At 49.8% G+C, this 16,181-nt stretch overlaps 1 protein-coding gene across 1 annotated transcript; it reads left to right on the forward strand.

Moving 5' to 3' along the window:
• Window positions 1-8,744: 8,744 nt before the first annotated feature.
• On the forward strand, window positions 8,745-15,914 carry KPNA7 (karyopherin subunit alpha 7; the record flags this gene model as incomplete). The annotated part of the gene is made up of 10 exons (XM_080620217.1): window positions 8,745-8,810; window positions 9,426-9,569; window positions 10,075-10,160; window positions 11,245-11,513; window positions 11,958-12,040; window positions 12,659-12,922; window positions 13,238-13,471; window positions 13,792-13,974; window positions 14,638-14,787; window positions 15,894-15,914. The coding sequence occupies 10 exons, from the start codon at window positions 8,745-8,747 to the stop codon at window positions 15,912-15,914; spliced, it is 1,500 nt and encodes a 499-aa protein (XP_080476343.1).
• Window positions 15,915-16,181: the final 267 nt, after the last annotated feature.

Raw genomic sequence — 16,181 nt, forward strand, 5'->3', positions numbered from 1 at the left:
TGAATTTCATTCCCTCCAAAATCACATGGAATCTAATAAACTTGTGGCTAAAATACCTTTGAGCTCACGTCTGCCTGTTATAAAACACAGTGAGTATAAAGCCAGATGGGCTTCGTGTACACCTCCAGGCACTGTCCTTCTCTCTTTCTACCTCTGCTTGCAAGTTCTGCCACTTGATCCTTCTTGATCTCCTATCTGCACCTCTTCCCGGTATCCCATATAGCAAGTACCTACCAGGCTAAACCTGTGATCCTGAAAGATGCATGTTTATATGGGCTGGTCAGGCTCCTTCCTAGCTGTCCAGAGGGCCTGAGCCAGCACTTAATGTTTTAAGAAACACCACATTCCTTATGCGTAAGTTCAGAGGACTCTAACACTGGGAGCCTGCTTGGGAAAGCTTTGATCCCTCAGGAGATATTGGATAATGCTCTGTTTCATGGGGATTTCTCCTTCTCTTTCCCTATAGGGTGTTTTATGAACTCAGCAGCTGGAGGACAGGGACAAGAGGCTGAAATAGAAAGACCATTGAATGAAGCCTTCATTCAGAGGCACATCTTTGGCTCTGCTCCTCTTGCCAAGGTGGAATGATGGATTTCATCAGGGAGAGGAGCTATCTTTGGCAGACAAACCACAGACTGAATCCTTGGCAGGGGCAGCCACGGTGGTGATGGAATGAAGGTTGTATTTGAAAGTAATTCCTAAGCCCTGTGTTTCTGATGGATGAATTCTGTGTCTTAACTGCAAACAGAGAGGAAAAGGCAGTGGTTGTGTTACAGTCGTGCTTATTTCAGTTGCTCAACTGCCCTGAAAGAGAAGTGCTTCTGTATCAGCTTTGAGTATTTCCCTGCTATATTTGCCTCAGCTGGAGTCTGGGATGTGGTTACTCTACGGTATTGCCATTGTGGGTGTTTCGGTTGAATACACTTGGAATTGAGCAGGAAGATTCAGATAGAACAGCTGCTTTGAGGTGAAAATGAGAGCGTTCACGTTACACCCACCTCTTGCATTTGTACCTGACTATTCACATTGAAAAGCTGATTCTAAGAACTCAGCATGTCCCGTCAGGAGCAGAATAATACCACAGAAACCCTGGCCAGCCTGAGTCTGAGTGAATATTGGGAACTGTGATTAACTTTTGAGGAATGTATCTGGAGCAAGTCATGTTTTCTGGGCATTTGTAGGTAATAATTTCAACCCTTGGATCTGTGAGTGACGGTTGTCACCAGTTCTCACACAAAGAGATGTGAAAGGCATCAGATAAATACTGGCTTCTGACCTGTTCGCTCGTGTGTACCGTGCTCAAATGGCTGTGTCGACTGCATAGGAAGAGCGAGCTGCAAAGAGAGCAACCGGATCTCTCCATGAAGTGAGGCAGGTCAAAATGGCAAACCTTAAATAGCTGCGAGCGAGCTCAGACCCTGGACACATCAGCAATGGGTAGGACTGAGCCAGATTGCTTCCTGAGTAAGTAGGATGCCTCTTGCTGAGTTTAATGAACTGTCCTTGGCAGTTCCCATAGCCCTGTTCTGTATCACCCCTGGCCTTGCTGTTCTCCAGCACATCACTGCTCTATAAATGCTGCTGTGACAGCCTGGGTTGTCCCAGGTTCATCCAACCACATCCCATTACAACCATTATTAAGGAGGTTTTTGAAGGTTCTCTTAGAAAATGAAGGAGCCATTATGCAGTGATGTGTCCTGGGAGCACTGCACAGCAAGGTCTGCACACAGCGGGCCATGGGGAGGGAGTTGTCTGCTAAGCAGGATGTTTGCCTGGCAGTTTCTTGCCCTGACACAGATTTCTTCATCACCTTCAGGTGAGACTGAGTCCAGAGTCCAGCCTTGTTGCCTGAAGGGATGGGGAGCAAAAGTATCTTTCACATTGGAGAATGGTCTTCAGATAAGGGGCAAACCAGCCCATATAATACAGACAACACGGAAGAAAGGCTTTGGCCTCTCCCTCTTAGTGTGCTGCCAGGGATCCTAGGCTAAACACAGTGTGTCCACAGTGGCATTCCCAGTCACAGAGAAGGAGGTTGTAAGTGGAGGAGGGCAGCACAACCTTTGTGCTGTAGTGACAAGGAACTCAGTTCAGATGCTGCCTTTCAGGGTTGCATTTCAGTAGCAGCAGCAGCAAACTGATCTTTAATGGTTAGGGGGGGAATGGTATCCGGAGCAGAAAACCCTGCTGCAGGATCGCAGGGTTATTTAAAGGCCTACAAGATGGGTTTGCATTTATTAGTCATTTCAAGAATAATGGTGGTTCTGTGCTGAAAGCTGCATCCTCATTCTCAGCTGTTGTCTGTGCTTGTTTGGGGAGGATCAGTGTATCAGAGAGGTTTGGCTGTGCGGAGACGCAACCAGTCTCTTAACCAAACAAGGGCTTGTGAGGCTCTGAGGGTCTGACAGGGACAATGTCAAGTACTGTCAGATCCCAGTGGGTGCTCAGTGAATCACAGGTCCTGCAGGAGACAGTCTGGGCAGTTGTATGATCAAAAACTCCACGGGGAAGTGTACGTGCATGAAAGGCAAGTTCAAGTCTGCCTTTGTGGTGCCTTAACTTCTCAGTGCTCTGCTTTTCAATCGTAGCAGTCTTTTAATGCAAGGAATGATGGAGGCAAAGCAAACAGCCCCAAAACTTATGAAGGGGTGTTTTTTAAAGGAAAAAGGAAGGGAAAAGATCCCTTGAAACCTCTGGTATGTGGTGTCAGACTGTTGGCAAGGTTGGGAACTTCTAAGCCATGGCACAGACTTTGGCCACTTGAGCTCATGGAGTGACACAGAGCTGTGCTGTCTCTACCCTAGGTGGACCAGATGGACAGAGGGTGAAGCCAAGTGTCCCACCAGGGTTTGGCTCTGTCTGCCAACAGCAGAGGAGTGTTAACAGTCCATAAACAGGTCTCTGCCCAGATCTGGAAGGGAATGGGGAGTAACAGGTAATGGCACCTGCCCATCCCCTCCTGTCCATCCTACCTTGCTTCTCCAACCAAATCCTTAGGCTTAGCCAGAGACACAACCTCGTCCTGGACAGGGATCATCTCCCAGGCCTTGGCAGTGGGACTGGGCCAGCTCCAACCCACAAAAAGGCCTTGAATCCCAGCTCCATCCCAGAACCTTCCTTGGATCTGCCCCTTCCAGTACAGCAAAGTTATCTTCAGCTCCTAAGATCAGGTGGAATGTGCACATTGAATCCTCTTGTTAGCATTTCCTAAGCGTGGCTTCCAAACAAAGCACCTTAAATACATATTCTAAGCAAGAAGAAGCCTGTTTCTGCTGGAATGCTGTCCTCAGCTGTGATAATCAGATGCTCTGGAGTGAGGTGAGCATCCAGACGCCTTCCTCACCAAGGAAATGGCAGAAGGAGAATGGAACAGCTCATCTCCTCAGCTAATTAAGCTGTCCATGGACTCCCTGACAGCAAAGTGGCATCCAGAGGCTCCAGACCCCATGATTTATATGGCTTTCCTGGTGTTTTCATGGAGTTTCTCTTCCTTAGATGCTTTACAAGCTACTCCACTCCTTTAGAGAGCCCCTTTCTCCCACTGGGTGCCATGGGGCAAGATGACACATGATTTATACAAAATTATGTGGCTTTTTCAGTAATTCCAAGGCTTCTCCATCGCTCTGATGTGTCTCATCCCTAAATTCACTGTAGATTTCTGTGTTCCAATTCCTTGAGTTATACAGATTCAGGGACTAAAAGAATACTTTTCCATTAGGAAAAAGAATGAAAAGTAAGGTTTTTGGCCCTGGTGGTGAGAGTTTCTGCAGCTGCATCAATGGGAGTCCCGACACTGACAGAGGAAATGGCTTTAATAAAGAGCTGTGATTAAGTCTGCTGTTATTTGTAAGTCATTCCAAAACCTGCTCCTCTAATCTCTCCATGGCTTAGAAGTTAAAATTAGCTCCTTAACGTTCAGTGTGGAGTTACAAACCCTGGCTTTCTGGGGCATCCTCTTACACTGCCCGAAGAACATCAACAGCTGCATTTGCCAAGTGGGAAAACGCTCCCAGAACTCCTGCTCCAGCCCAGCTGCTCTTCTCCTTCCCAAGGCTCCCTGAGCTCCACGGGAGCTCCCACTGACTCCAGTCCAGCTGATGGGATAATCGCTTGGAGTTACACTTCATGGTGTTCCTTGCTTTACAAGCTGTCTTCCTGCAAGGGAATTCCCTGGGAATTAAGGAGAAGGGAAAGAAATTCCCTTTATTAAAAAGGCTCTTTATTAATAAGTAGAGATCTCTTCTGTACATCATCATCGTGACTTTTTCTTCTTTTCCTTTTCAGCATCTACATTTGTGAGTGAGTGATCCCATTTCTTGGCTGGAAAAAGGCACTGAAGAACACTTTGCGTTGGGAAGCACCACACAGAAGGATGAGCTTTCTGGTCCATGTAACCTCATGGAAGTATTAGGCATGAACAGTCTATTTGCTCAACCAAATAACTTGAGTAGTAAACTTGCACAAGGATCACGGGACTGGAGATGTCCCACAGCACAGCAGAGTTGGTATTTATCCAACCCACTTGGACAGGCCACATTCCCAGGTCTTGGGGAGCAAATTAAGCTGCCTTTAAAACAGGCTTCCCTCTCTTGGTGCTACCCCATCATAGAGCCCTGGGTCACTCCTGTACTGACCACAGGGATGAGGCACTGGACTGGGGACCAGTTTGCCCCGACCTGCCGTAAGTGCTGGCAATGCACAACATGATGCCAGGCTATGCATGATGTGATGCTGCTTCCCTCCCTCAGGGACACCTCTCCTCCTTGTCTACCAGCAATAACAATCCTATGGCTGTTTCAACAGGATTGATGGAAAACCATACTTCTTTCTTTATTTCCGTGGGTTGCTTTACCTTCAAAGGAGCTATCTGGACTGATGCAGCCCCGTGGCTACTTGGCTACAGAGTTGCTGGGGAGGAAAAGCAGGAGAGCAAGAGAAAAGCAAAGCAGAGGAAGGAGAGAAAAGCAGGAGCACTGTTTTTGAGGCTGCAGCACTAAATTAGGAGAAACAACAAGCTGCACCTTGAGCCTTTGAAAATCCAGCTGCGATGCTCAGCTTTGCCTCTGGCTCAGCACTAAGACAGGGCTACCAATAAATCCCTTCTCCCACCTTCTGCATGTCCTGATTAGATAGACTGTGACAGACGGGGGCTGTCACTTACTATGTGCTTGTTCAGTGCCTGGTACAATGCAGCTCTGATCTCAGCTCACACCCGTGGCTGCTGCATGAACAATAGCACTGAAATGAATCTAATGGCTGGCAGTGGGGAGGTCACCGGCCGCCTGATGTCTGCCTCCCCACCAGGGACCATTGCTTCCCAACTGGGAAAGGAGGAATTTCCAGGCTCCATCCCTGCCACTCGTGGGAATTGCCCCTCATTAGCTCAGCAGCTAGTTCAGGAACCCACATGGATATTTCCTTGGTGTAAGTGTAACTAATAAGTAAGATTAATGTGTTGATGTTAATTTAATGGACTGCATTAGAGCTGATGGAGCAAATACACTGAGAGCAGACAGGCAGGGGGCTGCTGGCAGGAATCTCTACCTCTGCCAGCTGAGGTTCTCCTTTCACACAGGGATTGCTGCAACCAGCTACTGATGGAGCCTGGGCTGTCCCTGCCTCATCTAACCCCATCACAGTGGTGCCACACACTGACATCTCCCCTGACCATTATGCAGCAAGGGTAAACCTATTAAAGAGACATGAAAAAAACAGAGGAGGAAAAATCAATGCTTTTATCTCAGGGCTTAGAACTGGTGCTTTCAGATCTGCCACCATGCACCAAAGCTGCAGTGTCCCAGTGGGGACAAAGGGTGCCAGGGTGGGAGAGAGCAGCCACAGACAAAACCTCTGAGCTGGAACCATGGCTTTTCATACCTGTCACCATGTGGATTTTCAGCTTGAGCACACAAGGCTGAGCTCAGGGGACATTGTCATGTAGATTTAGGGGTTTATCTCCTTTCCTCTCCATTAGCTGTGATACCCTTTCATTAAGCTGGAACTGAAACAGGGTTCTTTTTCCCTCCAGGTTCTTCTCTTTCCCATTCGGCAAATATCGATCTGCCCATGTCCTGAGCATGGGTTGAAATGAGCACAACTCATCCTCTGCCTGCTCCTGGGGCTGAGCACTCGTGGTGCCACCTCTCATGCCATCAGGGACTGAAGCAAAGGCCAGGGATGGGGACTGCTAATCAACTGACGCCTATTTAACTCTCCCTGGCAGTGACAGAGGAGTGAACAGAACAGAGATTGTGCTTGGCAGGTAGGGAGGGAATGGAAAGGACAGAGAGAGAAAGAGCAGCCCAGGATAACAATAAACGTCTCACAGCCCTGTTGCACATTCATACCCTGCAGCTCCTTGGGCAGGGAGGGAAGCAAATGCCAGGGGCTGCCCCCACTTGTCTTGGGTTGTGATTTTAAGCCAGTGTAGTTAAATCACTATGAAAGGTTGCAAGGGTTCACTTATTTCAGCTTGAGCCAGGCCTGCTTTCACTTAGCATTGGGTGATTAGGAATTAGCAGAACCAAACATAGAGGGTGCACAGTAACTTTTGCACCAGATTAAGTTGAATTAGAAAGCAATTGAAATGTAATTTTCCTGTCTTAAAGCAGCCAAGAAAGAAGATCATGCAGCCGGTGGCACTTGAAGCTTAAAGATGCGGCATCTAGAATTAGCACAACTGGCTTTGTAATGCCCACAAAGAACAGATTCAGCCAAAGGTCTTCTCTCAAACCTCCCACCATCAGCTTCTGCATGAAGCTTCATACGACTCATTCCATTTGCCTTAAAGGGAGAACTGGTATGAGCCTGGGATTGGAATCCAGCACTCAAAGCAGCCCGGCTATTGCACAGTGGATTTCCGTAGGTATTTCCATGCTCTGCACACATGGAGTGGGGTTTACAGGGCTTTGCTAACAAGGGGGATGGCTTGGAAGGGTTTGCACAACCCAGATGCCTTCATCACTTCTGTGTCCCTAAAACTGCCCACAGTGCTGTAGCCAAGCCCCACTGTGAGGGGTTGTTTTGAGGGCAGGGATGCTGTTGTCCCTATGGGATGGAGCAGTGGCTTGGGCAGGAGGACAGGCTCTGCAAGCAGGCCCAGGATTGGTGTGTGACTGGTGTTGAATGGTTTGGGTTGGAAGGTACCTTAGAGATCACCTATTTCCAACCCCCTGCCATTGGGGTCCTTGTCCCCAGCATCACAAGACATCAAATGGGTGCATCTCCACAAAGGGTCTGGCCACAGAGGTATAGGAAGGTGAGCAGCATGGCCCAGCACCATCCATCCTCCTCCAGGTGCATCCAGTTGGGCATGGCAAGGGAGCAGCTGGAGATAATGGGAGTGTCCTGGGAAGGAGGGTATGTGGCTCCTTAGGGGCAATAAAAGAGGCAGCTGAGGGTATGATGGGGTATGAGGGTGTTGGGGTGAGTGGCTTTGTTCCTGTTTGGGGCTGTCTGTTCCTTTCCCTCCTACGATGGGTGTTGGGCTGCTGGTGGGATCTCCTGTTTGATGCTGTGCTGGGTCTCCTGTTTGGCTGGTGTGAGCATGGTGCACCTCTGCTGAGATTAGGGTGGAGGAAGCTCCCCAAAAAGAAGAGGCCTTTTGGGATGTTGCTGTTCTTTGTTGGAGGGGAAATAGGGGAATGGAGGGTGAAGCAGAACCTGAGGGCTTAATGCTGTGGGGTGTCATCAGCTTGAGCCAAGAGGTGCTCATCCCTTCTGTGAGCTGGGGGATGGCTGCAGCTTGGTGCCTGGGGGTGTTGGGGTAAAGAGCTGATGCTGCCAGGATCCAGCCTTGCTGCTGGTGCAGGAAATAGGGAAAGAGGACAAAAACCCCACCAAAACCTTACCAAGATGGATTAAGGGGAACTCTCGGAGGCTGCTCTGAGCCAGAGGTGTTGGCTGGAAGCCTGGAGGGAAGGTGAAGAGGCAGCAGCTGTGAGTGATCAGTCCTTGAGTGTGTTTATGCACAGCCTGGCTTTAGGGAGCCTTTGGTGGTGGCTGCTCTGCAAACACCTCCCCTTCTGAAGGGTGGAAGGCTTGCTTTTGCTGATGAAAGCCGTCTGAATGGCTGCTCTTGGCTTTATTTGTGAGGGGCTCTGTGATTCTTATTGAGGGAGGCTTAGGAATGATCTTTGTTTGCTCCTATTTAATGTTTTTCACCTTACCAGAAGCTGGGTTTCCAGGAGAACTCTGCTTGGTTGAACTTGGTCACTTCATGCCACTGCATGTGACCTTGTGTCTTTCCTTGTGGGGGCTCTGGGGTGAGAGAGTAGGCTTGGATATGGCTACTTGTCCTTAAATGAGACCTTAAGATGTCCTTGGAGGCAAAAGGCCTTTGCCAGGCTTGGGCTGTGTGTCTGACAGCCCTGGGGTCAGTGCAGGAGGGAGGTGGTGTTACTATAACCATGGGAAGTAGTGGGGAGAGGAGGTTTCCCCATGGACTACAGCAGCAGCTGTAATTTTTATAGCCTGGTATTAAGTGGTTGCTTGTGCTTGCATTTAGTTCAGCTTAGCTGCAGTGTGTGAGGATCCTTCTAAGCTCAGCTTGGTGCAGGAGATCCCCAGCATCTCCATTGCTGGTGGGAGAGGATGTGTGGTGCAGGCTGTTGGTGGGAGATGGGGGTCCCAGGCCCCGCTGTGGATGGATGTGGAGGCTGCTGTGCAGTTGTGACCTGACCCTGCTCTGTCCTGAACCCCAGCAGCACAAGAAGGCTTTTGGCTGGCTCCTCCAACCTGCCAAGATGTCGCTTTTGATCAAGCACAGTGAGAGGTTGAGGAAGTTCAAGAACAAAGGCAAGGACCCCACTGTAAGTACCCACCTCCACCAGCCCCTTCAGACAACAGCAGAGCCCGCTGGGGGTTTGCCTGTAGCCAGGAGGTGATGGAAAGACTTCTGAGGAGCAGTTGTCCCCATACCTACCTGTGTATGATGGCTCTGCCTTGGGGATGCTCAGCCAGCTTTGGGATGTGGTGTGGGGCTGGCTGGGCTGCAAGGAGCGTGGGGAGCATGAGCTTTGGGTGGGTGACTCTGGAGCTGGTTCAGCCCCAGCCTGCTGAGCTCTCTGCAGCAGTTATCCCTGCAGAGAGTATGAGATGTCAGACCACAGGATCTGTCAGCTTGCTTTAAGCCCTTAGAAGAGATGAGGGTTTGCCTTTCAGGTTCAACAAATCTACTTTCAAAAGCACCCACTGGTTCATCCAGCAGCTTGTGTCCTTGGGAGGCACTAAGGGAGAGGTTTTACTCTGTCCCATCTCCTCTATAACCCCCCCAGGCCATAGCAGGGAGCTGCCCAAGAGCAGATGCTGGTTCTCTGCCCTTCTTGTATAGGAAGCTTGAGGAAGGGGGTTACAGAGCTGAGCAGAGATAAGCTCCTTGGGTGATGCAGATACCAGTGGGATGATGCCCATCTCCTTCCCTCCAGGCCCTGCGGAGGCAGAGAGTGGAGGTGATTGTTGAGCTGCGAAAGGCCAAGAAGGATGAGCAGATTTTGAAGCGCAGGAACATTGAGCAAAATGAAATGGAGATGGAGAGGAATCTCTCTATAGGAGAAGGTGAAAGACATGAGGTGAGTGCTGGGTGCTCAGCAGGATCACTGCCGCAGCTTGTGCGTCTTAGACCAGATGATCTGGGTTAAATAGCCAGTGCCATTCTTGATCTCCATGCTGTGCTGGGAGTGTTTTACACTGCCTAACCATGTTATTTTGCATGGAGATGACGTTCTGTGTGGCTTCCCTTGATGGCAGGTAGAACAGGCTGGTGCTGCAGCTCGCTGGGAGCTGGTGGAGCTCCTGTCTGGCTCCCTGTGCAGTGAGGGGTAATTACTGAGCCCATAGACCCGTTATGGTGTGTCAGTGACTCTTTCCCTGTGCTTGATTATAAGCATTAGTTACCTGGAAGGCTTTTGTGGATTCTCTTCCTCTGCCTCATCTCGAAACTGCCTTGCATAAAGAGTAGACATTGCTTAGATATGAAGTGGTGACTGACTCGGGTCTAGACAGCTGATTGCCTCTGGAGATTAAAGTGGAGGGAGCCCTGGCTTGCTCTCTGACTGAATCATCCCTGTGCCACAGATCATTCTGCTCTCCTTGGAGGAAATCCTTCAAGGTGTGAATGGGAGTGACAGTGAGCTGCAGCTGCAGGCCACGCAGGCCACCAGGTATGCTGCTGGGCTGCTCTGTGCCGGGAGGGAGGTGGCTGGTGGGGCTGCAGCGGGTTCCATTGGCAGAAGGTGTTTCTTCCTGCTTGAAGAGATAACAAAGGGGAAGGTGCCTGCTAACCCCAACTGCCCTGAGGAACCTCACCTGGTGCCTGCTTTGTGCCTCGCTTGGCTCCATCATACTCCTGGGCAATGCTTGTGGTGGGGACCTGTGTGGTTGGACCCAAGCAAGGGGCTGGCTGTGGATCCTGTGCCTGTGCAGGATCACATTGGATCCCACAAGAAATCAAGTGCCAAATGCTTGGGCAGGACAAGGACCTTGGAGCCTGGCTCTGGAAGGGTCCATGCTGAGCAGGGCTGTTCCTACCCAGGAGGGTAGGAAGGATCACGGGGTGCCATTATCACCCAGCTAGCAGCAGGGATGTCTCTGGAGGGTCCAGGAGAGGCTGCATCACTGCTGGTGCTGGCTTGAGCTGCCCCATCAGCAATCAGTCCATGTGCTGTTCCCAGGGGACCAGTGCTATTCCCAATGGCTGTGGGGATGTTCTGCTCATGGTGAGCAAATAAAAAGCTTTGCTTCCAAGCTGTTAACTAGGGAATAGTCTGCCTTGTCCAGCCTGAAAGGAGCAAGTGACAGCTAGGTCACTCAGGAAACCTCATTTTAAACGTGAGCTCTGCCTGTGCAGGGCTGCTGAGCCAGGGATCAGCAAAGGCAGGCTCTAAGAGAACAAATATCAGGTGCTGTTTTTTCCCCTGTCTTAAACTCCTGCACAGCGGGAAGCATGGAATAATGTTGTCATGGTTCCAAAAGTACATTTGAAGTATTGCACTCTGAGTGCCAAGCTTCACGTATCCTTTCCTCTAATAACCCTGCTGTTGCTTCAGCGTTGTCTTAGATGTGTCTTCTGCAGAAGCCTCTCTGTGGCAACTCCTCTGCTGGAGGGTTTGCTGACATGGGATGCTGAACTAGCATCTCTTACAGGTGGTGCTTCCCTTGCAAGCCACAACCGTGGTCCTGGCCGCAGGGTTTTGGTCTATCCTGGAACCACACAGGAATTCTCAGTGCTGTGTCCTTTTCCTGCAGGAGGCTGCTGTCCAGGAGGAGGGACCCCCCTATCAGTGAGATCATCGAGCTGGGGATCATCCCCAGGCTGGTTGAATTCCTCACCTATGCTGACAATGCTCCTCTGCAGTTTGAAGCTGCCTGGGCACTGACTAACATCGCTGCTGGCACCTCTGCCCACACCAAGGCAGTGGTGGAGGGAGGTGCCCTCCCAGCCTTCATCTCCCTCCTGTCTTCCCCACACATGCACATCAGTGAGCAGTCTGTGTGGGCTCTGGGCAACATTGCAGGTAAGGAGAGGTCTCCAGGCCTGGGTTATGGCCAGGCAGTGCTGGAGACCTGAAAGTATTGGTGCTCCTCAAGGTAGCCTTGTCTCCCTGCAGCTTTGTCTCCAAGCTGCTGCCCCTATTAAACCTTGCAGTCCCTGGTAGCCTTTGAGACCCTGTGTTAGTCTGCAAGAGGATTTTGGCCAAAGGCAAGCGCAAGACTCCATTCTGCTGGGCTAGTCTAAGCCACTCATGTTGTCAGTAAGCAGAACAGAATGGGCCCCGTGTGGTTAGCCTGCCTGCCACAAACCAGCCATGAGGGCACTCCAGTCTGCCTGAAAAGACTTGATGGTGTGTGGCTGGTGAGTGAGCCTGGTCACCCAGGCCTTGCTTGTGCCTGCATTGCTGTTTGTTAACTGGCTTTTGACATGGGCAGATGCAGTAAACAACACTTTTTCATCTGCACAGGTGATGGTCCTCTGTACAGAGATGCTCTTATCAGCTGCAACGCGCTTCCTCCCTTGCTGGCTCTGGTGTCTCCTGCAACTCCAGTAAATAACCTGCATTTTCTTGACCTAACAGCTCTCAGTCACTTGGGGAATGGGTGAATGGTGGTGGTGGTGCCTTATAAACAACAAGCTGTTTGTATGATGGGATGACACCCTGTCCCAAACTCTTGTTAATGATCCCACCTCTCAGCTACATACAAGCTATAGACACACACGTACAGCTTCAATGCTTTGAACACAGCCCTGCTAGTCTCCTGGAGCATCCTTGCTGGGGTGAACTTCATCAAATCCTTGAGGTGTCCCACTCTAGAACAATGAGCTGCTAATACTTATTGGTGCTAATATTAAACAATAAATTCCTGATTGTGTCTGAAGAATGTCCTGTAATTTGTCCAAGAACCTTGTTTGGCACCTTTATTATAGTAGCTTGTCACAGAGTCGGAGCTGAAGTTACTGGAACTTAGTATTGGGGAAGGAGAAGGTGAATCCAGTGTCTTAGTCACTTATCTGTTTTATATTCCCTCTTCAAATGAGCCTCAGCCTTTAAGGAGGCTGCTTCTGGCTCCTGGATAACATCTCTGAGGTGCAGGGACCAGCAGCATGGTGCTACCTCGTCCTCACTGGTTACTGTAACTGGGATCTTGCACCTCTGTGTTTCAGGTTTGGTTCCTAAGGAACATCACGTGGACGTTGTCAAACTTCTGTAGGCACAAGAATCCCTATCCCCCCCTGGATGCAGTGCAGAAGATGCTGCCAGCCCTCATCTGCCTCCTGGAACATGAGGACAATGAAATCGTCTCTGACTCCTGCTGGGCCACTTCCTTTCTGACCGATGGCTCCAACGATCGCATCCAAGTTGTGGTGGATACAGGGATTCTCCCAAGGCTGGTGGAACTCATGGCCAGCCCAGAGCTGATCATTTTGGTAGGAAACAATCAGCCATCTCCAGCCTCTGGTCCCTTAATGTAGGAACATGTAAGGAGAGGGAAGGCATGTCTCTTGCCTGTATGTGGCAAGTGTGGTCTGCTGTCATCACACTGCATTAATGGCTTGTTTGTCAAGCCACTGCCCTGTTCCAGCTTTCTGGATAGAAACTGTAAGGCTGCTTAAAGCAAAACCAGGAGGACAATGCTCTCCTTATTTGAAGGATCAAGCACTTAGTGAGGAGTCTCTCTGGACTTTCTGGCATGTATCCCTTGAGGGTAAGGATTCTCCTTATCTCCCTTAATCTCTGTCTAGACTCCAGCTCTCCGTACCATTGGGAATGTGGTCACCGGGACTAACGAGCAGACCCAGGCAGCTATCGATGCTGGTGTCTTGGTTGTCCTGCCCCATCTCCTGCAACATGCAAAGCCAACCATACAAAAAGAAGCAGCGTGGATGCTCAGTAACATCGCAGCAGGGCCTTGCTGGCAGATCCAGCAACTCATCACCTGTGGGTTGTTGCCTCCTCTGGTGGAGCTGCTCGATAAGGTAAGGGATGGGTGCAGTGTTATACATAGCTGGGGTTTGTGATGCCTCACTTGTGAAACACTTGTTCATGTACCCAAGCACGTCTTTCAAAGCTGTGGAGATCCTTGGAAGAGCTTGGACACTTGGACTTGTCCACATGCATGAAAGTATAGATCAGAGCTGCTCTTTGGCAGCTCTGCCAAGTGTTCACCCACTGCTCAAGGAGCTGGGGAAGGTGGGTCAGTCCAAACTGAATAGAAGGGAAATGGGTTTCCTCACCTTGCACTGATCTTAGGGCAATGCTAAAGCTCAAGGATGTCCCCACTGTACTGCCCTTCCAGGGGAACTTCAATGCTCAGAAGGAAGCTGTGTGGGCAGTGGCCAACTTCACAACAGGAGGAACCGTGGAGCAGATAGTGGAGCTCGTCCAGTCTGGGGTTGTCAAACCTCTGCTCAACCTGCTCTTGGCCAAGGACAGCAAAACCGTCCTGGTTATCCTGGATACCATTTCAAATCTCTTCCTGGTAAGATTCCCATCTCTTGCCATCTCTTGCTTTCCTTCTTCAAAAGAGCAGCAAGGGGTGAGCTGAATGCTCATGTTGTGTGGTTAAACAGCAGCTGCTGCTCTTGCATGAGTAAGAGGTAGACTTCAAGTTGTCCAACGTGTTCTTGGACACTCTTGGGTTGTCTAAAGACCTTGAGAAGATGCAGTTCCCAAAGTGTTCCTCTTCACCCCCTAAAACTTTAGCCTCCTTCTGGAAAGGAAGAGAGATTTTTGTGTTAATCCCCAAGCTGGATGGAGGCGAAGGCCCTGCAGAAATGCAACTGCAGAGGACTCAATTGGTCCTGGGGGTATTTCAGCTCTGCTCCCTGCCAGCTGATGTCTATGTAATTGAAAGCCTGTATCTTGTAGCACATTTAAACCAGGGAAGTGACTTCTGCAAATGAAGTAGTGGGTGGCAGGTCACATCTCCTGCTTCTCCATGTGTGGATTGAGGGACTGAGTAGGGTCTGGCTAACCACCGTGTGGTGACCCCAGCAGGGACTGGTGTTCTGTAGATACAGTAGTCACATCCCTGGGATCAGGTAGGGACTGTTCCCTTTGACTTCTCTTACAGTAAAGACCATCTCAAACCTGTTACTGAGGTAAGGTTGCATTTCCCTGCTTGTCTTATCTGATGTTGCAGGCAGCTGAGAAGCTGGGAGAGACAGACAGGTTGTGTCTGCTGGTGGAGAAGCTTGGTGGTCTAGAGAAATTGGAAGCCTTGCAGATCCATGACAACAAAATGGTCTGCGAAGTTGCACTGAACATCATAGAGAAATACTTCTCTGGGGAGGTATGTGAGCTCTTGCTGTCTCTCACCTGGAAATAAGAAGCTGTTATACACTGAAATGAAGCACAGGCTTTAAGGATGCTGAAATAAGTTCTTGGAAGGGACCTCTACATGATTGGAGTAGTCCTTGCAGCTTGTTCCAGTTGCTTTTAAAGGTCTCTAAAAGCTCAGAGTTGTCAGCTGAGGAGCTGCACAACCCATATGGGTGCCTTGATAGTATCTTGCTGCTGGAATTCAAACTGGCATCAGCTGGAGCTATTGCAGTTGCTGATGTGAATACCAAATGTGGAGAAGTTTCCTCCTTCAAAGCTGAGCTAGCTTGTCACTATGAATGGAAGCCTCCTACTCAGCTGATAACCGTGCTCAGGTTGCATTTGGATTACTTGACCCTTCTCATGCAGACAGACTTATGGAAAAAGAGAATAGGACACCATGGAGCAGTTGCAGGAGTCCCATGACTGTCACAGATGCTATGTGTGGTCCTAGCCTTAGTATTGCAGATGGGGAAACATCAGGGAAGAGGCTTAGTACTCTGGCAGATCTTGGAGCTAAGGCTTAGTCTGGCTATGAACTGCAGCAGCAGGGAGCAAGTAGAATCATAGAATAGCTAAGGCTGGAAAGGACCTTAAGGTCATCCAGTGTCTGTTCTGGTCCCTTGCCCAGAACAGGGTTTATGGGATGTCCCTGTGAGAGGGTGTGGAGGAAGCTCTCCTACACATAGCACCTGCCTGAGGGGCTGGATGCCAGGGGAACATCTCCAAAGCAGTCCTGGCCTCTTGCTGTTCCAAGCAGGCTATTTAATTAGAGTGAGTTCTGCCACTCCAGCCACTCTTTCCTTCTGCTTTCGATGCCTGAGCCTGTAGACTTGACTGCTTTCTGTGTGAGATGCAGGGACACTGCAGCTTCAGTGTGCTGTAACGCACAGGAGGACTGGCTCTGGTCTCCAAGGGTCCTGTTAGAGTCAAGCTGATCTCAACAGCTTGTTAGAGCAGCAGGATATTTCTTAAAGCAAGGACTGCTATAGAAAGGTTCAGGCAAGCTCTGGTGTAAAAAGCTTAGGTTTATTAAGATGCAGAACCTTTAACTGCTGGCAATTGACTTCCTCCTAGGTAGATTCAGACCTGCGTTGAGTCTGGACTCTCGTAGTCCAAGGTGGACTGTATGATCCCTCAGCAGAGAAGCAGAACTTCACTTTCTGAAGATGAAGCAGTACATGGCTCTGAGCTGATGGGTGGAGGTGTCGGACATGGAACCTGAGAGGAGCAAAGATGCTGAGTCTTCCTCCTCTGAGACTCGTCAATAAATTGCACTTCTGGCTTTGTACTTCTTGCCTTTGAGTTGGTTTTGGTTTTGTTCTCAAGTTGCTGCTGCAAACTGGGTAGACTCCTTCCATAGTG

The sequence above is a fragment of the Psittacula echo genome, assembly GCF_963264785.1.
Source record: "Psittacula echo genome assembly, chromosome: 5".
NCBI classification, from domain to species: domain Eukaryota; kingdom Metazoa; phylum Chordata; class Aves; order Psittaciformes; family Psittacidae; genus Psittacula; species Psittacula echo.